The sequence below is a fragment of the Syngnathus scovelli genome, chromosome 9 (genome assembly GCF_024217435.2).
Source record: "Syngnathus scovelli strain Florida chromosome 9, RoL_Ssco_1.2, whole genome shotgun sequence".
NCBI lineage: Eukaryota > Metazoa > Chordata > Actinopteri > Syngnathiformes > Syngnathidae > Syngnathus > Syngnathus scovelli.
In genome coordinates this window covers 595,634-620,285 of record NC_090855.1, presented here as the reverse complement: position 1 = coordinate 620,285, position 24,652 = coordinate 595,634, and the positions used below count along the sequence as shown (strand labels likewise).

The 24,652-nt window shown below is 48.1% G+C and overlaps 4 protein-coding genes and 1 long non-coding RNA gene across 10 annotated transcripts; 2 read left to right on the top strand and 3 right to left on the bottom strand.

Annotated features, from left to right (window-relative positions):
* Positions 1 to 532: 532 nt before the first annotated feature.
* Positions 533 to 7,417, bottom strand: yrdc (yrdC N(6)-threonylcarbamoyltransferase domain containing). 2 transcript variants are annotated; one of them, XM_068651823.1, is made up of 6 exons: positions 7,150 to 7,417; positions 6,572 to 6,767; positions 6,244 to 6,358; positions 6,049 to 6,168; positions 5,776 to 5,906; positions 533 to 675 (listed from the first exon to the last, which is right to left on the bottom strand). In XM_068651823.1, exons 1-6 carry the CDS (start codon positions 7,304 to 7,306, stop codon positions 570 to 572), a joined length of 825 nt encoding a protein of 274 aa, XP_068507924.1. In that variant the 5' UTR covers positions 7,307 to 7,417; the 3' UTR covers positions 533 to 569. The 2 variants fall into 2 exon arrangements, with proteins under 2 accessions (XP_068507924.1, XP_049586353.1); XM_049730396.2 differs by lacking the exon at positions 533 to 675 and adding an exon at positions 5,196 to 5,630 and having other exon boundaries at positions 7,150 to 7,416.
* maneal (mannosidase endo-alpha like) lies at positions 836 to 5,214 on the top strand. The gene is made up of 4 exons (XM_049730387.2): positions 836 to 1,476; positions 2,316 to 2,425; positions 3,923 to 3,999; positions 4,123 to 5,214. The coding sequence occupies exons 1-4, from the start codon at positions 1,008 to 1,010 to the stop codon at positions 4,757 to 4,759; spliced, it is 1,293 nt and encodes a 430-aa protein (XP_049586344.1). The 5' UTR covers positions 836 to 1,007; the 3' UTR covers positions 4,760 to 5,214.
* A 206-nt stretch (positions 7,418 to 7,623) lies between the features above and the next one.
* LOC125975182 (uncharacterized) lies at positions 7,624 to 8,092 on the top strand. Its single transcript, XR_007483887.1, has 3 exons — positions 7,624 to 7,772; positions 7,842 to 7,943; positions 8,008 to 8,092. It is a non-coding gene; the product is annotated as an uncharacterized lncRNA (long non-coding RNA).
* On the bottom strand, positions 8,080 to 14,407 carry mtf1 (metal-regulatory transcription factor 1). Its single transcript, XM_049730384.2, has 11 exons — positions 14,137 to 14,407; positions 12,885 to 13,369; positions 12,205 to 12,443; positions 12,014 to 12,145; positions 11,862 to 11,935; positions 11,644 to 11,777; positions 11,486 to 11,563; positions 11,315 to 11,417; positions 10,692 to 11,251; positions 10,557 to 10,623; positions 8,080 to 10,314 (listed from the first exon to the last, which is right to left on the bottom strand). The coding sequence occupies exons 1-11, from the start codon at positions 14,387 to 14,389 to the stop codon at positions 9,887 to 9,889; spliced, it is 2,553 nt and encodes an 850-aa protein (XP_049586341.2). The 5' UTR covers positions 14,390 to 14,407; the 3' UTR covers positions 8,080 to 9,886.
* Positions 14,408 to 14,595: 188 nt separating this feature from the next.
* Positions 14,596 to 24,538, bottom strand: inpp5b (inositol polyphosphate-5-phosphatase B). 5 transcript variants are annotated; one of them, XM_049730378.1, is made up of 23 exons: positions 24,173 to 24,534; positions 23,546 to 23,625; positions 23,268 to 23,365; positions 23,130 to 23,159; positions 22,943 to 23,053; positions 22,038 to 22,181; positions 19,791 to 19,878; positions 18,756 to 18,941; positions 18,576 to 18,677; positions 18,403 to 18,517; positions 17,920 to 18,036; positions 17,662 to 17,849; positions 17,479 to 17,590; positions 17,301 to 17,410; positions 17,084 to 17,219; positions 16,667 to 16,777; positions 16,405 to 16,570; positions 16,093 to 16,328; positions 15,902 to 16,009; positions 15,737 to 15,821; positions 15,335 to 15,462; positions 15,116 to 15,227; positions 14,596 to 14,960 (listed from the first exon to the last, which is right to left on the bottom strand). In XM_049730378.1, the coding sequence occupies exons 1-23, from the start codon at positions 24,227 to 24,229 to the stop codon at positions 14,851 to 14,853; spliced, it is 2,730 nt and encodes a 909-aa protein (XP_049586335.1). In that variant the 5' UTR covers positions 24,230 to 24,534; the 3' UTR covers positions 14,596 to 14,850. The 5 variants fall into 5 exon arrangements, with proteins under 5 accessions (XP_049586335.1, XP_049586336.1, XP_049586339.1 ...); XM_049730380.2 differs by lacking the exons at positions 14,596 to 14,960; positions 15,116 to 15,227 and having other exon boundaries at positions 15,331 to 15,476; positions 24,173 to 24,538; XM_049730379.2 differs by lacking the exons at positions 22,943 to 23,053; positions 23,130 to 23,159; positions 23,268 to 23,365; positions 23,546 to 23,625; positions 24,173 to 24,534 and adding an exon at positions 22,260 to 22,931.
* Positions 24,539 to 24,652: the final 114 nt, after the last annotated feature.

Here is a 24,652-nt window from a genome sequence, read left to right as displayed (position 1 = left end):
ACCTGTGGCGGCGATACATCCATATTTGAAGTGAAGTCGGACTTTCTTTCAATTGCAGCTTTCCTTTTCTTAGAAGTCGTAGCCTCTTCTTCTTTTGTCTCCTCATTGGGCTTTTTTCCAAACATCTCTGTTTCTTGCTCATATTTGCTTGCTTCACGTGACCGAGACGAGCGTCTTGACCTTAATTAACCTGTCACGAGACACAGCTGCACCGACGGATGGAAATGGGAGAGAATCGTCACATTTTCCAGAATAAAATCTTACCCATTTTTGCTAGCTTTGCAGGCTCGACTGGAGAAACATGTCACGTGAGCGTCTTGGCCTGAATTAATTGATCGTCGATAAGAAAAAATATTTTTCTGTGCGGTACTGAGTGACCCACGGACCGGTACAGGTTGGGGACCCCTCCCCTAGGGTGACCAGACGTCCTCTTTTCCCCGGACATGTCCTACTTTTCAGCCACAAAAATCTGTCCGGGGGGGTTTGTTAAAAAACAGTCCGGGATTTTGTTCGACTGCCTCACATGTACATTGTCAATAGAATTGCCACTCAGTCGGTTCCATTTGACTCTATTCCAGGTTTCTCTGTAATCGTTCGCACGCCCTTCTCTTCAATCTAGCCATGTGAGGAGGAAATAGGCAAGCGAGTGCTTGCCAGCGAGTGGAGCCAATGCACCTATACGGACAAGACAAAAATATATATATATATCTCAGCTTTCTCGTTTACCGTAGGCACGCCAGTTGGTGTCGCTACAGATCACCTAGTGACATCCGAACCGGAAGCACCCATTCGCGTCCTCCGCCCAACCGAAAGCACGCACGCTGCGATAGGACCACCCCCATCGACCACTGGAGGAAGCGAAGCGGGCTGGCGAGCGAGCGAGCGAGCGAGCGAGCATGTACGTGCGGCGCGGCTGGAGATGGGCCGTGCGTGGAGAAGACGGAGCCTCGGATAAAGGCCGATAGCTCTCAACACATTGACATTAGAACCGGCCGGTACCACCGAGCATGGGTCGACTGCGGAGAAGAGCTTGCGTGGCGTTCTTTCTCTTCACGCTCTTCATCTTCGGAGCCATGATGGCACTCCGGACCCTCAAGACCGGGGATGGCTTCTCGGATCTGGTCCCTAACACACTGGACCGGCGCGCCGCACAGCGGACCTCGTCATCCTCCGGTCAGCAGCGCACCAAGTCCGCTGCGGTGTCCAACTCGGGTCCGGAGGGGAGCATCTTCGATGACGTGCACATCTTCTACTACGCGTGGTATGGAAGCCCGCAGTCGGACGGCAAGTTCGTGCACTGGGACCACGTCCTGGTGCCGCACTGGGACCCGAAGATCGCGTCTAGCTACCCGCGCGGGAGGCACATGCCGCCCGAGGACATCGGCTCCAGCTTCTACCCGGAGCTCGGCCCGTACAGCTCCAGGGACCCGGACGTGCTGGAGTCCCACATGGAGCAGATCGCGGCTTCGGCGGCAGGTAGACATTCATGGCGGGTATTTCACTTTAAAGTGTGAGCAACTCCGGCTAAGAGAAAATAAACGACATTCACAAAGTACGTACATTTAGTTTCCTTTTGGACGTGTGATGAAAATCTTCCTGCGAGCAAAAATCAGGACCACGGACAGCTCCCAGTGCTTGTATGGCGCATTGGGAGTCACCGACGCTTTTTTTTTTTTTTTTTTTGGCGCATATTATGACTCAATTACAGTGGCAATTTAACATTTCCTATCAAATGAAAGTAAGCGTCCGTTCCTGGCCCCGGGGATTTTTTTCTCCTCTAAATGATAAAAACAGCCCAGAAAAACTCAACTTTGTTTTGAATGAAAACTCACTTATTAACTGTGGCGCTTAGCCCAAAGCCATGTATGCGTATTATAAAGATAGTTTAAGCGCCATCTAGTGGCAGGGTCTGCATTCCCTGTGAATAAGTTGACTGTATATATAAAAAAAACAACTATATTATTTACTTTGTAATGGCATTTTGCTTGAGACGCGCCTAACGTTATGTCCAATAATGCTCAAATATTAATGCTTGTGGGCGGTAGAGCTAGCCCGAGAGACCTCGGTGTCCAATAACAGCTCACGCGGCGAGCGTTCTGGACATTTGAGGTGCATCAAGGTTACAAAACACCGCAGCGTTAAAACGGCCGGCCATCTGTTGGTCCGAGGTAGACAGATTGGATGCAACAGAATCTGCTTACTGAGACATTTGAGCCGGAAAGGCGTCAAAACACTTTTTGACAAGTTCAAGCAAAGGACATTTTGTATTCAATTCACGTGGCACACTTTGAGACTCACTCGAGCATCATCCGCAGGGGTTCTGGTGCTGTCCTGGTATCCTCCCGGCATGGCTGACGACAACGGGGAACCCACTGAAGATTTTGTACCTGCCATACTGGACGCCGCGTATAGACACAATCTCAAGGTAAAGAGAAAGAGGAACACTTTCTGGCCCTGCTCCAAATATGGTAAAGCGCCTTGAGACAACTTTTTTTTTGCGTTTCCAAAGAACTGCCGTGAAAGCAAATCTGCACAGGCAGTGCTGACATTTTGGGGACGTGGGGAAGGACGTAGGCTCACCGTTGGGACTCGCCGTTGGGACTCAACGTACGAGCTGAGCGACGGTGGACCAATTGCCAATTAGGTCGGAAAATGGCTGGCCTTATTGAAAGCTTATAAAAAATTGAAAATGGGCAAAAGGGAGGAGCGTTTGATTAGGAGAACGAACTGACGTCACATGGAGTTTCTACGAGGCTTGAAAGCTTCTCGTGTCTTCCTTTCTTTTTGTAAGACAGACAAAAGACAAGATGGTCTCCGAAGGGTCCTTCCGCTTACATCCAAACGAGCGGCCTTAATAATGCAGTGACAGACGGCGCTTTTGCTACACGTAAAGACAATCAACCTACTGACAAAATCAATTCTCCAGTCCGTAAAAATGCACAACTTGACATAGTCTGGTTGCACAAGTGTGCATACCCTTTTCAATGCCATGTGTCTGTCTTCAGAATTGCCATTTAAACTCATGTTGGATGGGGGGCTGCCTAGCATCAAATTCATGCCACCCACTAAAAACACAAAGCGCACTTGGACGATAGAAAGAAAAAACAAAAAAAAAGCCAGCAATGCACTTTTTTTGGTAGCATTATATAAACGGAAGACTATTTGCGTCGCAGCACCCACACACGCTGCTCACGCATTGCGATATCTGCATGGCTTGCTGCTTGACCTCCAGCCCAAACTCTCTTTAGCAAAGGCCTGAGATGGATGCAAATGTGTTGGCAGTGCAGTGAGTGAAAACTCAGGCCCCAAGTGAGATTAAGGTTGGGGAATTGTGCATGTCATGTTTGCCTCCTGGGACAATCCCCCATTCTGCAGGGAATGCAAACGTTCTGCATGCTAATTAGGTAGGCAATACACAAAGTATTATGCAATCCACAGAGAATTATAAAGTGGAGTGCCACAAGGATCAGTGCCGAGTACAGCTCAGATGTATTTAACACTATGTTGAATGCATTTACATGCAAGAGATTTTTTCAAAATTAGTTTAATTGTATTACCTTTATTAATTTGGATGGAATTGTCATTCAAACATAGTAAAATCTTTATGAAAAATGCTTGATGAGCTGGATTAAAAATAGTTTTTTCCCAAACTACTATTACAAATAGATAAAATGTGCCATTGTAATGACATTTCGCCACTGACGTTCTTCTCAATTCCTCCTGAGACATTTTTTCCTCCGACAAAAATGTGTTTCATGTGGATCATTAATAATTGAGAAGTGCATACATACAAGTGCCTTTAAATATTCAACTTTTTGAGTACATGTCATTTTGGTTCCCTTGTTACACCCCCATTAGTTGGAAAAACAACCTGAAGGAAATGCACCACCGCTATTCACGCAGTACTGCCGTTTTTTTCCAGGCGGCATTTCACATCCAACCCTACAGAGGACGGAATGAACAGAGCGTGCTTGACAACGTCAAGTACATCATTGACAGGTATGGTTCTGCTGCGCCTCCATCAACGCGACTTTCCGCTTATATAACGGCCATTTTTTTTTTTGATACACTGAAATATCAGCTCTAGATTTCCAGCTCACTCGTTGGTCTCTTTCACCCAAGGTACGGCGATCACGCGGCCTTCTACAAGTTCACGTCGAGCACGGGAAAGAGCCTGCCCCTGTTCTACATCTACGACTCGTACCTGACGCCGGCCGAATCGTGGTCGCAACTGCTGACGGCCGGCGGCTCGCGCAGCCTGCGCGGCTCGGCCTACGACGGGGTCTTTGTGGCCCTGATCGTGGAGGAGCGCCACAAGCAGGACATCGCGGCTGGCGGCTTCGACGGCATGTACACGTACTTCGCCTCCAACGGTTTCTCCTTCGGCTCGTCGCACCAGAACTGGAAGGGCATCAAGGCCTTCTGCGACGACAACGACCTCCTGTTCGTCCCCAGCGTGGGGCCGGGCTACGTGGACACCAGCGTGCGGCCGTGGAACGGCCACAGCACCCGCAACCGGGTCAACGGGCGCTACTACGAGACGGCCCTGCAGGCGGCGCTGGACGTGCGGCCCGAGGTGCTGGCCGTCACCTCGTTCAACGAGTGGCACGAGGGCACGCAAATCGAGAGGGCCGTGCCCAAGAAGACGGCCGCCAGGGTGTACTTGGACTACCGGCCGCACGGGCCGCAGCACTACCTGGAGCTGACCAGACGCTGGGCCGAGAAATTCAACAAGGAGAAGGAGCAGTGGCTCATGTGAGATTCCGACGCTAAGAGCTTGAGAAGAGAAAAAAAATCTAATCAAAAAAAAATGGCAGCAGATATTAAAATACGATAGAGCGGCGAAGCAACGTTGGGGTCAAAAACCCAAACGGAAAATCAACGACAACAAAAGAAAATGACGACTCGTTGCTGAAATCCAAAAATGTGGCAAGAAGAGAACATCTGTAAACTTTGCTCGCCAACTTTGATCCGTCTTAATTGTGCTGTTACTAACCTCACCGTCGCTCGACAATTTGCTGGCCGCAAAAGATTTTTCAGGGAAGCAAAAGCGGGTTTTGTTTGTTTTGTCCTTGTAAATGGCTTTCTTTCATCACTCCAAATATGTGAACGGTATTTGCATTTTTTTTTTTTCCTCTCTCTTCGGGGTTTCCAGTTGCTTCTTCCAGAGTGGAATTTTTCACAGTAAAACTCTGTTGTCCAGCGACACATAAATATGGGCTTTTTATTGTACAAGCGCTTTTAAATAACAAATGTAGCATGCTGAGAAAATCCATTCAAATCCCTCAAAGCTTACAGACAGAATTTCTTTTCCCCCCTCCTGTTATACAAACAATACATCATCGCTGCTACTATCTATATCTATATATTACACATGAGCGGTGGTAACGAGATGCAATGATTTGGATTCGACAAAATGGTGGAGAAGTGCCACGTGATCCCAAGATACAAATACGGGGAAAAACACACACGTACGTCAGTATAAAAATACGACCGGCGCCTTATTTCTTGTGGTTTGGAAATGACGATTAAGAATCTGGATTGTGCGTTGCATTTTCAATATTCATCCCAACAGCTCCAAGGTGAGTCCGTATTTGCCTTCCAGGACCTTCACCGTTGAGGAAAAGGCGCTAAAAACCCAATTAAGACTTTTTGAATGGCACGCAAAGAAATAACATCACAAGTATTTTTTGGTTTTTAGCGAACCTATACTATTTTCAGTTCTGTCGGCTGTCATTCGCTGTTTCGGTATGAAAATAAAGAGGAGAAACTTACCAGCCGGGTCTTATGATGCGGTACCTGCCGTGCGCCGACAGGTCCACCACGGTGGATCCGAGGCGGCTCTGGTCTCCTATCGGTCCTCCGTCCACCACCACGGCTAACTTGGGCCAAAGATCTTGAAATTCCTGTCAAGAAATGAAGAAAAAGAGGACATTCATGGAGGCAAAGTTAACATAGCAAGACTCACATTTGCAGAATTGAAAGCATTCGGGTTTACACTAGGGCTAACAAAATGCTTGTGCGCGTTCCTTCCACGTTCCAACTTACATGGACGGCCACGGTGCTGTTTTGTGCGCTGACGTTGGCGCTGGTCAGCGCCAGAGGCTCGCCGCACATCTGACAGAGCCGCCGCATGAAGGCGCAGTCTGGAATACGGACGCCTACCAGCTGAGGGAGGGGGACAACGCAATCAATGATGACAAAAGAAATACATCAGTAAGTTAGCACTTTTCAATGACTTGCCGACGTGAAGGGGTTGAGGTCTTTGTTGAGTATTTGCGACCTTTCCAGCACCAGTGTGACTGGGCCTGGCAGCAGGTCGCGGAGGAGGTCCTCTTTAACGTTCACCTTACAGTATCTGCACATGGAAGCAAGATGTTTTGTGTCGAGGTGAGTTGAGTTGGGGAAAATCCTCTTTGCCAATTCCGAATCCGTTGTAAACAAAGACAATGACACTTTGTGCACCTAATCAAAGCACGACTGACACGAATCCGCTCGTTATATGCTAGCATAGAACCATCTGGCGGTGTTCCGTATCGGAGGTTCCGCCGGGACTTGAAGATGTTCTTACTTGTATATGTCGTGGATTTCGCCCACGCAAATGGCCAAGGGCTTCTGCTCATTGCGCTCCTTGATGTCGTAGATCTCGCGGACAGCTGCCGAGTTCTGAGCCAGGCAGGCCAGACCGTAGATGGTGTCGGTGGGCACGGCGACCACGTGACCGTCCTGCAGGGCTTTCACCGTGCAGCTCAGGATGTCAGCAACATCTGAGGGGAACAGCAATAGATTGACCTTCGCCAAATGGGAAAACGTCATTTGATAGATCAATGTGGCTTGAGCAGTAAAGGACAAGCATTTTCCCTGCAGTCTGCTGAATTTCCAATAACTAAACACGTTTTCAAGAGTCAAAGAGAAATGCTGTTCGAATTGTCTCCGTTCAAACAATCTGGTGGTGGTTCGGATCAAGTTTGAACGCAGAAGTAGCAACGACTTGACGAGAAGACAAGAGAAGAGAAGAGAAGACCAGTCCGACGGGTAGGCACATGGAAGAATCTGATGCAATCTGCCGACATGTTATGTTGCCTCCTCTTCAAAGTATCTCTCTTTTGGTCATTTATTGGTTGTTGGGGCGATTGTGCAGTTACCTACCGGTAGGAAGAAACGGCCCGTCGCCTGTGACTGGCCCCAAATGCAGCACTTTGGTCTTTAATCGATGACACATTTCACTTCCGACACGGCAAAGTGCAGAATGGTGAGCAGCTCTGGATTGAATGATTTGTACTACTAGAGCTCCAAGATACTTCATCAAAGTGCGTCAAAGAGTTGACAAGTTGAAGAGGTGAAACATGGTCAAGCCCAACGGACGGCATGAGTCTGGAGGAAGCAAAGTCTTCCGGGTTACGCCCCCGATTCATGACGTCACAGTCCTTAAAGCCATGTTATATGAAAAATAAAAAACAAGACAAAACAAAACCGATTCACAGAAGCAATTTGACACCAAACACATTGTTACTTGCAGTATTGAATCTTTTGGTTCATTTAAAAGATACTATTTACGGTCGACGCCACCTCGACCACGCCCACGATTACCTTTTCGTTGGCTATTTGAATCACCTGCCGGTGCCCGGCCCCTGACTTTACTTCTATGCATTCTGTGGAAAGTTGCTAAGTTTGTTTGTTTGTTTGTTTTTTTAACTAACACGCTTTAGAGATCGCCAAAATTCTCCGCAATGTCTGAGGCGAATGATGCAAGCGCACCTGCAATGAAAACGGTCGGTGATGGAAGTTGAAGTAAGTCCAGGGTTCGACTCGCCCCAAATATCATGCGCAATGTTTCATAGGAGGAGGAGGAGGAGATTAATGAGAGAATACGGATTACGAGTGAGAAAATAACCGTGTGCGATCAAATCCTGGAGGACTTGAAAGCTCTCCATCATGTTCTGGTGAGCAGGGTCACTCACTCTATCTTTAATTGATTAATTGGGCTTGATTGTTATTTCTCCACAGACGCAATTTCACCAGGATGCGACCTCGCCGCCACAAAAATGACATGTTGAAACAATAAAACTATGACACTGCTCTGAGACAATAAGGTTTTATTAGTATATTGCTCTTATTTGAGAAACTTGTCATATTACTTTGTACGAAACGAGCATATGCAAACACGGAACATTATACATTCTCTTTAAAAAATACAAATCCTTGCTCTCCGGGTGACCAGACATCCTTTTGGAACTATACTTGAATTTTGTTCCATGGAGGTTTTTCAATCAATCAAACAGATGTCCAAATCAATTGTCAACTGTCAATTTGTAATATGGAGGCAAAAGGCAGACGTGGTTAGCCGGCACATCGTTCAGCCACCTATAAAGCTCAGAAACGATGAAAACAAAGTCATTCTTAAAACAGAATCGTTCAGTAAGTCGTGTTCCTTCAGCGCAGACTGCTATTAAACAAACCGGTTTTCGCATCATCCCAGATGGGGAAAAAGGGTTTTATATACGTATACATCATCGTGTGGTTGGCATAAGTGGTCATAGCATCTCTTTCTACATATATATATATATCTATATCTTCTTATAGCTAACATTTGCCACTGGAGTGATGCATATATAAAAATATTCTCAACACGACACTATTTACCAAAAGAAGGGAAGAGATCTTGTGTTTGGGCGCCTGTGTGCATACCTCTCCAATGCCTGACTTGAAAATTGCATAGTAGATTCCATCGCACGATGTGTTTTCTTAACATTTGGACCCTCGTAAAACTGCATATCTGGAATGCTTGTGAGTCTTTACCGCTTTGCATATCTGCACTGGTTGTTTGGTTGCTTCTTGGGAAATGAAGTCTGAGGTCAAATTTGGGGGGGGGGAGCGGCAATTTACACAAAACAATGTTAGAGCATGTGACCAAAAATGTTAGCTCCGCATTCTAGCAGTGTTTTGTCTGTACAAAAATAAAACATTCACAATATTTGTGTTAGGTTGATCCAGAAATTTCACCCTACCTAAAGTCAACTATTCAAACTTTGCGTGAGCGAGTAGTAAACATGCCGTTCCATTTCCCAGCCCTGGCTTTGAAAAGTCGCAGATGTCGTGCTGCAGCGCGGAGACGAGCGCGTCCAAATGCAATTACGCAAAACCGAGGAGGGAGCAGGGATCATTTAAGAGTCCCTGAGAGCTGAAGCCATAATGACAGTAGTTGTTTGTTGCATTTTTCTTCCTGAAGAGAAGTCATTCAGTAACAGAGCCCAAAGAAAAACAGTTTGTGTGATCGGAATAAATTAATAAAAGACTCTTCATCCATCACGACAGCATTGCCAGTCGGAAATTAAAGGCTTCAATAAATTAAAATGTACAATTTTAAATTAGGTTTAAGTTAGAGGGAAGCGATGCGATTGCAGCCAATTTGGCGAGGCGGATCAAACCTGAATTTGCGCCAAAAACCCCCCAACCCAGCTCACATCTTTTGGACTAGTTTACAAGCGTGAAGATTGTGCTGGGAGCTATTGTCTATCAGTGCATCATTATAACCAGCTCTAAGCATGTGTCAGGATTTTTTCTTTTCCTTTTCTTCTTCCTGCAAGTGCAGTACCTGCGCACCTTCTCCGAGCCAGCAAAATGGCAACTCTTGCAATTTCAGTGTCTGGACAGCACAATTGTCATCAGTGACTTATATACAATTTGAACAAACACGAGTAGTATTAACAAGCCTCAAAGTCTTCTACTGCATTTTTCCCTGCATGAATTGCCGTCGTCGGTCAACAGTGAGCTCAACTCCTGCAAAACGAGAAAAGAAAACTTGCCGCACAATGTGAGAGGAGAATGCACTGAAGGTAGGGGAGCTCGGCAAGCACGCGCTAGTTAAGGAGCGAGGCACACCGCTCTAACGATTGCCTTCCGTGGCCATGCTGAAGTCGTCGGCGACCAGCAGCAGCGCTTCGATGTTGGCGGCGGTCTCCGGGCTCTGCAGCGTCAGGAAGTCCGACACGTCCATGTTGGCGAGCCCGTGCTGCTGCGACGGCGGCGGCGGCGACGACGGTGCCAACGTCTGAGCGGGGGAGGGTTCGACTTCACCCACCTTGGACAAAGACTCGGGGAGGCAGCACGGAGAAGCGGAGGCGGCGGGGGGAGGAGGCGCTTGGGGCTGGGCCGGAGGAGCGGCGGTCTCTGGCGCTTGCGCTGGGGTGGGCGGGGGCGAGCAGGCCTTCTTCTCTTTGACCGTGTCCCGGCAGGCGCAGTGACACTGGCACGACTCTTCCTGCTTGATGATGATGACGGGCAGGCTCAGGCCGATCTGCTGGACTGAGCTGCCTGAAAAGACGACAACGCTTCAATTCCCTGACAATAGTAAAGTGGACTCGGTGGCCTGAGCTTAAGATCAGGGGATGCTTTGAGAATAATTGTCCATTTTTGGCTATGTGAAGCCCTTTGAGACTGTTTGTGATTTAGGGCTATACAAATAAACTCGACTTGTGAAAATCAACTTTAGGCTGCAATCATCAGAAAAACATTTTTCCACTTTCGATTTCTGTCGCCTTTCAAATCAATCTTACCAGCATTGCCTCCCACTGGTATGGCTGTTGTGAAGAAGACCTTCTCCACTTTTGGACCACCTTGTGACTGAAGGAATATTTGAAATGAAAACACAAGAATCAATAGGACGAGGCATCGCCAGGTTTCAAACTCACCGCTTGTTCGGGATTCTGTTGGCTGTTGGCGGCGCTGCTCAGGATCCACTGAAGGTTCTGGTCGGACATAACAAGGCCGGGCTGCAGCAGGTTCTGAGTTGGCGCAATGGTGATGGTGGCGGGGCTGGACGCGGAAACCGAGTTACTGGCCAAAGGCACAGGTTGAGCGACAGCTGCCGGAGCGTCCGAGGCGGCGGCCGCCGGCGTCGAAGCGCCCGGCAACGGAGCCGTCGGGGCGGGCGCCGAGATGGGAGGGGGAGCGGGCTGGGCCACGGTGTCCGGAGGAAGGAATGTCGAAGGCAGCGCCACGTAGTGCTGTGGCGCCGCTTGGTTTTGCGCTTGGACGGAAGCCTGAACGGGTCCGTCGGAAATGTGCACGAATGCGGGCGCTTGAGCCGAGGCGGAGGTGACGACGGCAGGGGCCTGAGTAGAAGGAGGAGCCTCCATGACGGCGGGCGGGCGGGAGCAGGCCGTAGTGAGGGAGAAAGAGATGAGAGACGAAGCTTCGGTCACCGCCGGCGGGGTGGGGGTCTCCAGCCCGAAACGCTCGGGGAGACTCTCTGAGGAGGAGAAAGCCAATGCGGCTCAGCGGAGCGACAACAAACGTTTGCAAAGGTTCTTACCGCTTGGCTGGGCCTCATCTTGGCTCACACTGTTTTCAGGACTCTGGAACATGAGCTCAAAGATTTTCACAGGGGTCACATTGTTCAGGTCCAAATTCTGCGCCTGGAAGGACAAAGGAAGGTTTCGGACACTCGGCGCTTACAAAACATCCTCGTTGATAGCGCGCTTACGTTGTGCAGATGCTCCCGCAGCTCCGAGTCGGTCGAGATCAGGCTCAAGTCACTGAGGCACAGTGAATGATTTGCATCCTATTGCCCCAAAACAAGATGTGAGGAAGTGAATCATCCCAGCGGCGTTCCCGCCCGCTGAGCGAGAAGTGGTGACTCACTTCGGACAGCGGGTGAGCGAGGGTGACGCTGAAAGGCTGCCCCTTGTCGTGACCCCGGATGTGACTCTTCAAACTGTACTGGCTGCTGAAGGTCTTCTCGCAGCCGTTGCTCGGGCAGTTGAAGGGCTTCTCGCCTTGGGAATCGGAAAGGATTGGAATCAAACAGAATTTCCTCCACAGACATTTTTCAGAACACAAATGTACTTGGCCACACATACCGGTGTGGGTCCGAACGTGAGTTCTTAAGTGGTGACTTGCCGCAAAAGCTTTGCCGCAGCCGTCGTGGTCGCACCTTGAGGCCAGGGCGGAAATGAAATCAAACCAATGACATGTAAATACGTCTTTTGCTGATTCCAACTGTGCCGCTCACCGGAAAGGCTTCTCTCCGGTGTGCGTGCGAATGTGCTTCCTCAAGTCGCTGAGAGTGGTAAAGTACTTTGTGCATCCCTCCGATTCACAGTTGAACGTTTTGCCCGTGTGGAGTCTCTGGTGTGCTTTGAGCCTGCCCAGACGAGCCGGCACGTCTCAGCAATCTGCCGTCACTGAATGCAGATGACCTACCTGTACAGGGTGTTGAAGGCCTTCTCGCAGCCTTGCACGTCGCACTCGAAGGGCTTCTCCTTGGTGTGCACGCGCACGTGGATTTTCAGGCTGTACGAGGTGAGGAAGGCCTTGCCGCAGCCTTGCTGGTTGCACACAAAGGTGTACTCGCCGCGGTGGGTCTTCTGGTGCGTGCGCAGGTTGCCCGCCGTGCTGTACGTCCTCGTGCAGCCTCCGAACATGCACTGGTAACGTTTCACCTGAGAAGCACCCATATTCCGGGCGTCAAGCCATAGCCACGTGTGGCAAAGGCGCAGCCGTAGCACGGCGATCACAAAGACACAAAAGCCAGCGACGCGCATTCATACTGGATACAGTTTGTCAATATCTCTTGGATTGTGCAAGTGTATGTTAATCAGTAGCAAAACAACAGGAAGTGAACCATCTTCCCTTTTCCTTGTGACTCATCGCGACACTGTTTCGACACCTCATTTCTTTATAAGTGCAGTACGGAGACACGGGAGATTAAATTATTAACATTTATGTGCTTTCACAGTCATAACGGCCCTCCGGGGGAAGCTGGAAGCACGACGACGACGACAACAACATTGTTTCGCACCCCTGTTGTCCATTTTGGATGATCGATTCATTTGGTAACAGATGAGTTGCGATTGCACATTTAACATTATAAGCACGTTCACCTCCGTCTGCTTGGTCTCCGGACACTCCGAGTGCAGGGTGAGGGTGGCGCCCTCGATGTTGCGTGGCATGGGGGTGGAGCCCGGATTAATGGTGAACTGGATCTGGTCCGGCGAGATGGTGTGGTGCACGTAGCCCTGCGACATGGCGTCGGGGTCGGCCATGAAGCCCTCCTCCTCGTCGCCCTCCCCTTCGGTCAGGAAGGTGACGCCGTCTTCGTCGCCCCCGCAGTGGCCTTCTTCCTCGCCTTCCTCATCCAGCCGGATGGGGTCCCGCTCGATGAGCACGGTGGTGCGGTCGTAGACGCGGGCGCCGGACGACGACGGCTCCGCCATCAGGTGCTCGCCCTTGGCGAAACGGAGCTTGTCTTCGTCGTCCTCGTCGCCCCCTTCCGAGGGGTCCACCTCTACCTCAAAGTACAGCGGCGCCTCCGTGTGAGGGCCATTTTCAGACATTTTGGCCAAGGAGGTCTTCACTGCGCACTTCACTGTCAATGGTTCAACCCAAGGAAACACATGATAGATTTCAATTATCTTGTCAGCTATGACTTTGACACACATAATACGAATTATATTTGATTGCTAGTGAGCTGGAACGGATGATTGGCATTTCGATAGAAAAAAATATCTATCTCGAGGTACCACTGCTCCGTATCTACCGGTACGTCCCTCCACTGCCAGCTACAGCAACTGTTCAAACACAGAAAGGATCTATTCTAGAACTTTCCTTTCATCGACACGCGACGCTGTCAAAATAGCACAGTCAGAAAGCGACTCAATGGAAGTAAAGGGAAATCATCTAAAGAACATCACTCACCTTTAAAAACGACCTTACAACCGCTCTGTATTTTTATTTTTTTTTTTGGAGGGGGGGCACACAACATACAAGCCGTTACGAATACAGTCAGACCGTGGCTTGTTTATTGCGCAATAATAGCCTAGATATTCACATCAGTTGAGTTATTTAGTCAAGTTTGTCATGATCTTTCCCTACACTTGGTTAGCATCACCGCCTCGGATGCAATGCTAACGAGCTACCGCAAATAATTCAACAAATCCGTTTTGAAATAGAAACACCAATACGAGAGTCTCGTTTGAACCAAGCAGCCGTGATACGCAACGGTCCAATTATTAATAATTTTGTATCGCACCGTCCATCCATGAACCACCGACACTTAAGGTTAGCTTTGGCACGGTCATCTAACGTTAAAAGGAGAGGCTAACAGCTAGCCTAGCTCACAAGCTAATCACTTACCGTTTGAATGTCGACAGCTGACCTTAAAACTCTCCAGTCTTCCCGACAGGCATTTATTTCCGCGTGACAATGCTGCACACTCGCTTTCCACGACTCGCAAAGCCGGTCGCCCAGTTAAATGTCTTCTTTTGAGCGGAGATGATTTTTTTCTTTTAGGGTGCTTATTGGCGTGCTTCGGGATGTTTAGCACCGTGCGTGTAGCCTCCCTAGGATACCAAACAACGTCACACGCGCAAAGACATTCCTTGTGCATTGTGGGAAATTTGAACAACAACTGGACACAACCGCCCATTGTCATTTCGAAACTGAACGTCGTTTTTTGATTGCATTATTTGTCGTTCGTTTTTCATCCACCAAGCATCATCATCACCTCCTCGAAAAAAAAAAGTAGTTGGATGGGTTATAAATGGGTGAAAATCCTCCAGAAAATCTCCAAGCAAGAATAAAAAAACGAAGCAGTTGTTTTCCAACATGTTTTATATAAAACAATTATTCTGTAGATCAGAAACATTAAAATAGTTTTTAAATAAACATGAAAAAGAGGCTCAACAAATCCACAGATCGCAAAAACATTAGCATCTCAAATGAACTATACAAGATACTAAATCTTTTTAACGTGTCTGAAGACTCTTTGAAAATCTGCAAAATTATTAACAGTTTATTTCAAATATAGGACAATTTTTGTTAGTGTTTTATTTAAATGTGGTCCTCTGTCTAGGATGAGCTGTGGCCTAAGAAGTGCTGAAAGAACTCCCGCGCTTTTCTCTTTTCCGTGAGGTCTTGCTTGGTTGGTGACCGTAGGAGTAACGAGGCAAAGATGGTGGCTAAAGATGGAGACGAAAGAGAAAAATAAAGATTTTTCGTGACACTTTGACCCTAGATAAGCTTTGTATTTCAATTATCATCATCCTGGGAGTGCCTATTGAAAAAATATAGAAAAAACACACAAATTGAAGAAAAAAAATCTCCACTGTCTTACCTGCGATGGTAACATCCAATCGATTGCTTGCCGAATTCTTCAACAGCTCCCGCAGGAAGGCGGCTATATAATTAAAAACATTTCGGTGGCACTGAGGTAGCATGAAAATGACCTTAAAAAAGGAGGGAGTGAGGGAGGAAGAAAGGAAACCACAGTCAGATTTCTACCAACCAAAATGGTTGGTAAAGGGCAGGCAGGCAGGCAGGCGGCAGACAGAACCTTCTCGCACTGGACGGCATCGGCGCAACATTCCAGGCACTGCTGATAGAAAGCGTAGGGAACGACCGGCTCTGGGAGGGCATCCAAGAAGAGAAGCAAGGCCTCTGCTACCGAGTGGTTACTGCCAGCTACGCATCGATCGCTACACGTCAAGGATGCATCGTTTCGCTTCGACAGAAATAGCAGTCCACACAACCTGCCTGAAGCAGGATTGAATCAAATGCTAACAAATAAATATGTCACTTCAAGCTTGGACAGCAAACGTTTCGAAAATAATGGGTTGGAATTCAAACTCAACAGTACTGTCAATCAAATTCTAGCCTGTGTTTATGTTAGTTAAACATTTACCTGTAGGGGAAGCCCACGAGCAATACTTTGAGACTCACAGGTTGAAAAGGATACACAGAGAATCCGCCATGCCAGTGTCCAGGCAGTCCCGTATTTCGGCAAAATCGCTCCGGAGTCCAGGTTGTTGAAATATGTCTTCCTGTGAAGACAACCATGCCGACAGATCCTTTCAGTCAAGGCAAAGCAAAGCCAACGGATTTTCTCCTGAAAAATCCAAACCTGTTTGATTGCATTACGAAACAAGTGATCCACCATCATCCAAAGTTCTTTGGGAATGTCGAGAGGCTTTTCCGTGCTTCCTGCGTTGTCATTTACCGACGTTTCCATCTGTTGGTTCGGCAAGTCATCCATTAAGCATCTTTTTGGAAACAATGCAATCTCCAAAGCATCATTAAAAAAAAGTCAGCCACCATTTGTTGGAGGGTCTCCAGCGGCATGTCCTGGATGGGCTCCCTCAGCCGACACAGCACGTGGAGGGGGGTGCCGAAGCAACTGGGCAGGTAGCTTCCCGTTACCGAGATAAAGTAGTCCTTGCCGCGCTCCAGGTGGAGGACCAGGATGTCTTCGATGGCTTGCTTGCCGGAATTTAAGTCGGGCGCCGTGGTGCGGTTCACAAAAACCTCAAGCTCGATGTCCACGGAAGCACCTAAAGTCCAAGAGAGCGCAGTCAGTCAGGCGAGGGCGCGGCTGTGAACTCAAGACGGACGGTGGAGGTTTGTCACCCTGAGCAATGAAGCCTTTGGGGGGGTTGGCCGCGAGCCAGGCTTTGCAGTACGTGGCCTCGTTGGGCTTCGGGATGAACTCAAACTGACACGGCACCTGGCCGTCGTTGACGATGCACAGCGTCCTGGCGTGGTGCTCCATGTACTTCACCTTCTCAAAGTGGAACTAGGAGAGAGAGAGCGTGAGAAAGCGCGGCCGTGGTCACCAAACTTTACGTGGTCTGTTGCGCTCCAGACGTTCCAAACAAAGCGCTAACTTTACCTCTCGTTCGGACAAGGTGACCGACGGAATGCACTCGTTCTCCATTTTGTCTAAATTGCGAACAATCTCTTCAAAGGTTTTCTTGTAGGACTCGGCATTGACTCTCTTGATCTGTGAACCATGAGACAACGACACCAACGTGATACATCATTTTTGATGACGCTTAATGGTTACAAAATTCATCCCGGTTAAAATGCAATCATAAGCAACATTCAAGTACACTAATGCTGTATGCCCAAGTATTCTTTAAATGTTTGAAAACGAGAACTCCGAAAATATTCTATGCAACTGGACTGAGAGTAAAAGAAATACAAGGGACTTGTGTACCACTAGAGGGAGCCAGAATGACAAACACGCCAAACAAACAAGTGTACTACTGGATTTACAAATATTTGTGACAAGTCAGCAAATGATTACCCCAATGACGAGGAGGGAACTGACGGGCTTGTGGTCGCTGGTCTTCAGCGCCATGTGACTCTGGTAATGCTGCTGACCGATGTCCTTCCCTCGCCACAAGATGCGGTCACACCACGCAGGCACGCGGCATTTTTCACTAGACGCGCAAGAAAACACATTTTGCTCGGGAGTCTCGAAATCAAGAACACGAATCTAATCTGAAACGCCATCGACCCACCTTGTGTCCCACATGTCGGAGCCGGTGTTGTATTTGTAGGTGGGCTGGAAATCGATGCCCCCCTCCACGAAGCCGACAAACACCGCCTCCTCGTCGATCTGCCTCTTGAGCTGCCGACGGACGCGAGCGGTGAGCGCGGACGGAGCGAGCCGAGCCGGCGCCGGGCCGAGCCCGTTACCTGATCGTACGTGTGCAGCATCTCAAAGTCCTTCTTGCTGATGAGCTCCTTCACGTTGTTGACATCCAGATCGCTGATCCTGTAGTTGAGGTCACCGATCCATAAGACCACACTGGTCAGTTAAGAAAAGAGAAAGCAAGTTAAAACCCAAAAGGATGGCAACGAGAGAGCAAAACGTCGTACTCGTGCTTCATGATGGTCAGCGGCGGCTGCGTGGGGTCAGCCTGGCGAAACTGCAGGCGGCTGCAAATGTCTTTGTAGTCCTGATTGCGCCTCTCGTACTCTTCCACGTGCGCCGCCAGGTGACAGTTTACCACGCAGATGTCCGAGTTGTGGAAGCGGAAGCGGACGCCCACCGCGCCTTTGTTGCCCTGTCGGCAAGTCACCGTCAGATTGGCAGACAAATACCGACCGTCGGCGCTCGCTCGAACGGGCTCTTACCATCCTCCCCATGATGCCCGTCCCCACCGACTCCACCTCTACCTCCGAAATGAACTTGGCATGCTCCTTCCTCACGTAGAAGAGCAGCATGATGCCCACGAGCCGCACCAACTTCACCTGAAAGGGGACATTGGAGGAAACTTGCCTTCAACCCGTCAGATGGGCAAGAAAACCATAAAGTCACCATGTATTTTCATGATACAGTCATTGACTAAAACGTGCGGTTCTAAATTTGGTTAGCGGCGGACGAGAAAGTCTGACGTCGACTGTCAATGAGCGCCGAACCTTTCGCATCAAGCAAATGAAAAGCTGCTTTCACACAGAGGAAGCGGAAACCGCTAATCTACAGTCAGCACTTGCAGAAAAGGGGAAGCGGATGAAAGAAGAACGTTTCTGACATCGATTATGTCGGAACAAGTCACAAATCCTGGAACGGTTGAGAAACAGAGAGAGAGAGAAAAAAAAAAAGGGTGAGTTTCTTACTAAGGCATACTTGGCATCAGGATGCAAAGCGTCCGACACAGCCTTAGTCCACTCCATCTCTTTGGGGGTGTCGTTGAAGAAGAAAGCCTCTTTGCTGAGGTCCAGCTCCTGGAAGCTAAAACGTAGGCGGGATGAGTCCTTCAAAGCGTCTCCTCACGGCGCTTGCTACCTACCCCACGCAGTACATGTCGGGAGGCTCCGGCGTGCAGCTCAGCCACGGGCGGAGGCTTTCTTTGGGCGCCTGCCCATTCACATTGTATGTGCCCAGGAAAAAGCTGCCCCAAAAAAAAAAAAAAAACAATGGAACCGCGCCGTCCGCTTTTGTAGCATTGTGCGGCAAATCCGTTCCGTACCTGAAATGTTCTCGGTAAATGTACAGGTCCTCGTTCTTCAGCAGCTCGCACTTGATGAGGTTGTCGCGCAGGCCGAACTGCGGCATGGCTAGAATGTGAGATTTGTTGGACGGCGTGTGGCTGGACGAGCGCACCATCTCATCCCGCTCCGACCGGCTGGAGACGTCCTCGCTGGAGACGCCCTGACTGCGGCAGGCGACCACAAAGAGAGGAAGGGGGAAAAAAATTGCCGTTAGGTGAGCTGGCACAGACCAAGATGGCCGTTGCAAAGGCTATGCATGCATGTGTTCTATTTGTGTGGAGGAAAGGAAGGGAAGGGCGAGAAGGGCGGGAAGGGCGGGAAGGGGAGGAAATGTAATACCATTGGCATCTTTCTAGGAATGAGCTGTAACTCAACTCAACAGTGCGAGAGTGGCAAGCGGCAGGCAGCCCACTTTCATTTTACTCTTACTCTCCAAATATACCAAAGCTGCAAATTGGATGACTTTTTTTTTTTGCTATATTTTAACAGCGTGCATAATAATTGCTTTTTACACACCAACCCCTAAGCCTTTTAAACCGTCAATCTTGAAGGGGAGAAAAAAAAGTTTTAGCGGTTGACTTGCCGTTTTTTCATCCATGTTTGACAGGGAATATTTTAAGTGCTTAAGTAACGCTTAGTTGGATGAATAGTACATTCGCAGCTTCAAGCAAAGCCATTTCTGCTCATGGCGTCACACAGAGTCAGGCGTAAACACTGGAGGTGACAAGCTCCACGAGTCAGGCGTGTTGACAGACGAGACGACGGAGCACAATTTGCCACTTGATTCACTTTTATTCCTTTGTCATCACATTTGAGCCAAATATTCGTGCCAATTAAGTGACCATTATGCTTTGGACCCTTTGTTTCTCTTGTTCCGGGAGAACACAAAGCTTTCCCAAGAACTCAAATGTGTTTCAACTCCTTTCTGCCGCCGGGCACAAAAAAAAAAAAAAAAAGAGAGCGAGAGAGAGATGGTTACGTAAGGGGATTAATTGCAGGCGTGTACGCTTTACCTCTCTGTTTTGGAACTGCGCGGTGGCGTCGCACTGTTGGAGACCTTTAGCCGTTCCAAACTTCGCTTTTTCTTGTCTGTCGCTTTCTCTGTCGATAAAAATAAACAAATTCAAATCAGGAATGAATAGAGCACGTGCATTAGATACACCTGTCTCTAAAACCAAACTTCATACGTCTCGGACAAGGTTATTATTCTTTTTGCTAGAGTGCCCTTTATGTACCTAATGAAGTGACACTCTGGTGAGTGGCGTTGCATCTTAATGGGGGAGACAGCGTGGCGCCTGTCTAAACACAGCTGGCTTCTGAAAGGCCAGGCCAGGCCCGGCCACGCCGCGCCACACGTTTTGTCCGGACAGGAAATGAACTCCATATGAAAGCTTCTTACGCTTCTGTGTGCGAGTAACGCCAAAGTCAATTCTTGTAAAATGACGTAAAGCATTTTAAAGCGTAGTAGCTCAAGTGCAGCATGCTCTGGGGAGTGGAAGAGGAAGGTCACAAACAGGAGTGTTCTGCTTTGGCCGAGATAACTGTCAACACAACGCGAATTGCTTTCCGAGCACCGCGCTCAGAAAGGAAAACCCGCGATGGTGGTTAAAGATATCTTTATTGAAGAACAATAGAATGGGAAAAAAAAATAGATTGCGCAAAGGCCACCGTTCCAGCGCTCTCTCAAAAAAAAAAAAAAAAAAAAAAATCAAACGACCTACGGCTCTTTCTACTTTGGTTATTTGGAGATTCATGCATAATTCATTCACTTTCAAATGTTATACAACCTAAAGGCAGCTCTCTACTTGTTTAATTTTTGTATTTCGATTTGATGAATCATTGCACTTATGCACCAAGACGTCTGACTGATATTGTCGTAGATCTTAAGACAACTCAGCATCTTTGTGTTGTTATTCAACGCACTGTTGTTAGTTGACTTGTGTTTGTTCACCTGCTTGCACCAAATTTTCCTCCCATTTTCCACTGAAGAAACCTTGCCTTCTCATCAATGGTACCTACAAAATGACACTTCTGACACACATTTCGGTGCATTTCAGCTCGTCTTTCGTCTGATAGGACTCTTTAGCAAACGTTTTATCATCTCACATTCATAGCCTTTCCAATAGACATGGGCAAAGTTCAGCAGTACACAATCGCGCCTACGACACAAAAGCCATAAATCCGCAGAGGAATGAGCATTATTCCTAAAGAGGATCACAAAAGTCCTAGCCGCCTTTCACAGTTGGCCACTTAAGTCAAACAGCAATCAAATAAGGGGACACTATAGCGATGAAGACACGAATTGTTTCCCAATCAATGACGCTATTACCACACTGGAACCGCAACGACACACCGGTAACAACACTAAACGCTCAACCGACGGTGTAACAACACGTCCACCTCGTTCAATGTACACGTATTAAAAGGCTATCTTAAAGGAAATCAGTAGAATCCCCCGTCTGAGATTTACAGACAGACAGACAGGCAGACAGGCAGTTAGCTGTCTGTCTGTCGGTCGGTCGGTCTGCCTGCCTGCCTGCCTGCCTGCCGATTCACTTCCTTAAGCTAGGCTGCTAATTAGCCGAAGCTAACTTATCAATCACGGTGACCAAAACAACGAGTAGCGAGAGGAATACGGAATATTTGTTTGTCATACCAGAGTCTCTCATGACCATCGACATGTCCCTGCGCTGTTTCCACGGCCACGCATTGTGCGGAGGAGAAAGCGAGTCCGCGCCGCGGAGCGAACCAGCGCGACCTGCCCATGCAAATGTTACCGTGGGCGGAGTCAACATGGCTTCGACATTGAAACGACTACATTATTTGCTGCTGTTATTTTCCCGCGGTCTAATGTACTGTATGTATGTTGTTGACAGATTGTTTAAAAAAATAAAAAGTTGTGTCCACTACAGAAACCAACAAAAATGGTCACGTTCGAGTTCAAATGCTGTCATTGATGCCACCACTGAAACACGAGACAGCATTTCAACACCTTTGTAAATTCAAATTGATGTTAAATAGGAGTTGGCACACAAAGCAACATTTCAAGTGTCTCTGATCAAGCCCCAAGAAAGTTCAGCTGTTCTCGGCTTGGAGTAACATGCTATCGAGACACTTTTGCTCGTGTCGAGCTATTCTTTTTTTGCGTGTTTGTGTTCAGAATGACATACGGCCCCCGGGCAGCCTTAGTAGATCAACAAGACTTTTTGTTGTGACGCAGTGTGGCCCTCAGTCAATCGGAGACAGCGGTTGCGACAAACCTGTTTTCCGATGCTGGTTGAGTTTATGGAGCGTTGTGCCGAGGGGTGCGAAGGCTTGTTTGACAACTCCCTGTCCTTTGGTGCCACTTCGGTATTTGCCGATCCACTCGAATTTGGCTTCTTGCTTGGGAATCTTGCAAACATCTAAAGCCGAGAAAAACAGAGAATGAGACCTTTTGAGAAATGTCCACAGAGATCAAAATTAGGCGGACGGTGGCTCACCTTCGCCATTTCCCACAAGCTTACTTTTAGGAAGCACACGCACCACGCTGTGTAAACCCTCCATTTTTGGTACCCTAACTAATCCTCTTCGCCACACACCCAAAATAAACCACCGCTACCCAAAAACGTCATCATCCGTGTCTCGAAGAGCCGTCGACTGGAAAATAGCGCCCAAGTGACAAAAGTGATGTGTCCCTGACAAATCCCATCACGCTGAGCTGTTTGAACCAAAAGGCAAATCTTGACAGTTGGAAAAAAACGAGAAGAAGTCGTCGTCAAGACGAAGAGGTGACACTTCCAGGAAAGAAGAAAAGAAAGACACGATATACTACATTTGAACTCCGCCTCGTGTTACGTCACAGTCTCCCTACGTCACGCCCAGGTGACGGTCGGTCGGGTCGCATTTTGGAATGAACGTGCTCGTCAGGTAAACGCGACAAGGAAAGAGGCCACTTCGGACCTGGATGAACTGGTTTCTTCATTTCAAAAAACACAAACAAACTGAGTGTTTACAGTCACTTTCAGTTGTGCTATGTACTATTGTTATCACAAGACTAAAATTCAAACTTCAACACTGATGAAACTTTTTTGAAACCCTCGGTTTGGCTACGCACATGTTATTAAGATAACGGTTTGAAATGGAGCGGATGAAACAATAATTGCTGCCATTAAAACCAACCTACCGCTCCACGCCCTGATGACCTGGCTGAGGAAGAGTCTCGAGTGAGACCCGAAGGGAAGCGTGAGCTCCACACTTTCATGCTTGTAACTCACTCGCACTCGCGTATCAGCACCTTCCAAAAAGAAATCAAAAGTTTTTATATCAACAAGGGTGAAACACTCACACGCGCACAAAAAAACCAAACTTACCAACAAGTACAAGCTCCTCTGGAGAGGAAACTGTAAAACAGACAAACAAATTGAAATTTCAAACTAAATCTCTGTTCAATGATAGTAGATTAAAAGTACTGTATATTTTTTAAAATATGAATGGGCAAATATAGTCACTCTCAACAACAGCAAAGTCCAGGTCGATTGGGACAATGTCCTCCAGAGATACGTCCTCTGCAGTAATGGCCATCCTCCGGTGAGTATAAATAAAGATTCTGTTTGAAAAAGGTCATAAAAATTCCTCTTTAGCTACACGCAGTCATCGGACACTACATTAGGTACACCTGCACACCAATATAAGAGCTATATAAAAATGAATGAACATAAGCGATACAGTATGCACTGAAATTCCAACAGTATATTTCATAAAGTACTAGAGTAGTTTTTGAACTCACGCATGCTCTTTGGCAGACGCCACCAATCCCAGCAGTCTGCTTTCAGTCATGTCGTCCGAGAGGACGTCGCATTGAACAGCATGTTTTACGCCTCAATTCAGGAGAATGCAACTTGAAGTCTTCAAACGAGCGAGCGAGCAATCAGCAGTGCTGGCAGGTAGGTCGGTCGGTCGGTAACAACATACAAAACGGCGCCGTCTGCTGGTCAAACGCAGTCACTACCAAACTTGGCTCCCAATTTGGTTTCGTCGCGTTGAACAGCATGTTTTACGCCTCAATTCAGGAGAATGCAACTTGAAGTCTTCAAACGAGCGAGCGAGCAATCAGCAGTGGTGGCAGGTAGGTCGGTCGGTAACAACATACAAAACGGCGCCGTCTGCTGGTCAAACGCAGTCACTACCAAACTTGGCTCCCAATTTGGTTTCGTCCCACCCGAATAACACGCAAACGTGTCCTCCCTCCAACAATACTTTTCTCGTTCAAACTTCAAAATGTTTACTATTTACCCACGCACAACGCCTGTTATTGCACCAAATTAGATCAGATCTCGACTGGATTAGGAATCCTAAATTGAGATTAAGGAGCTAAATCCGTCCGTCGCGTGACGAGTAACAAGAGAAAGGATACTATGATGCAGTTTTCGTCTCCTTGCAGTGTGTCTTGGATGGCAATGGATTGATCCATGACGGCTGTGCTCTGTCTTGAAGCAACTTGCAGGAAGTCCACGCGTGGGTGGTCGTCGTGGATCTCATGAGTGGGCGACGGGCAGACAGCAGGCCTGTTTGGTCTTGTGTGACTTTTCTTCTTGTATCCAAAAGTCCACTTCAGTGGGCTGGCTGCTGTCTCTGCTGCTTTTCACACGACTGCCACGCACTGATTCTGAAGCCCGCACCCGAGTGACGTCACAACAGGGCTGTCAAAACGCACACACGCACACACTCATGCAAACTAACAGACAAACGTGTAGAAACGCGAGGACGAGCGCGCGCGCGCGCACGCACACGATGCTCAAAGTAAATGATCTAGTTGCACTCTGCTTTTTTGTGTGAAAGAAGACGTGTCTGTAACGTCCATAAGGAAAACAGCACCCTCTAGTGGATGATTTAC

Coding starts and splice junctions, on each gene's coding strand:
- maneal (XM_049730387.2), top strand. CDS start 1,008: ATGGGTCGACTGCGGAGAAGAGCTTGCGTGGCGTTCTTTCTCTTCACG. Junction 2,426..3,922: donor CGTATAGACACAATCTCAAG/GTAAAGAGAAAG, acceptor GTTTTTTTCCAG/GCGGCATTTCACATCCAACC. Junction 4,000..4,122: donor GTCAAGTACATCATTGACAG/GTATGGTTCTGC, acceptor CTTTCACCCAAG/GTACGGCGATCACGCGGCCT.
- yrdc (XM_068651823.1), bottom strand. CDS start 7,306: ATGAAGTATCTTGGAGCTCTAGTAGTACAAATCATTCAATCCAGAGCT. Junction 5,907..6,048: donor ACAGCACCGTGGCCGTCCAT/GTAAGTTGGAAC, acceptor ATTTCTTGACAG/GAATTTCAAGATCTTTGGCC. Junction 676..5,775: donor CGCATCATAAGACCCGGCTG/GTAAGTTTCTCC, acceptor TTGTCCGTATAG/GTGCATTGGCTCCACTCGCT.
- mtf1 (XM_049730384.2), bottom strand. CDS start 14,389: ATGCACAAGGAATGTCTTTGCGCGTGTGACGTTGTTTGGTATCCTAGG. Junction 11,936..12,013: donor ACCGGAGAGAAGCCTTTCCG/GTGAGCGGCACA, acceptor CCTGGCCTCAAG/GTGCGACCACGACGGCTGCG. Junction 11,778..11,861: donor TCACGTTCGGACCCACACCG/GTATGTGTGGCC, acceptor CCGATTCCCAAG/GCGAGAAGCCCTTCAACTGC.
- inpp5b (XM_049730378.1), bottom strand. CDS start 24,229: ATGGATCAATCCATTGCCATCCAAGACACACTGCAAGGAGACGAAAAC. Junction 23,626..24,172: donor GAGACGAAAACTGCATCATA/GTATCCTTTCTC, acceptor GGCGTAAAACAT/GCTGTTCAATGCGACGTCCT. Junction 15,463..15,736: donor TGGCATGGCGGATTCTCTGT/GTATCCTTTTCA, acceptor ATCGATGCGTAG/CTGGCAGTAACCACTCGGTA.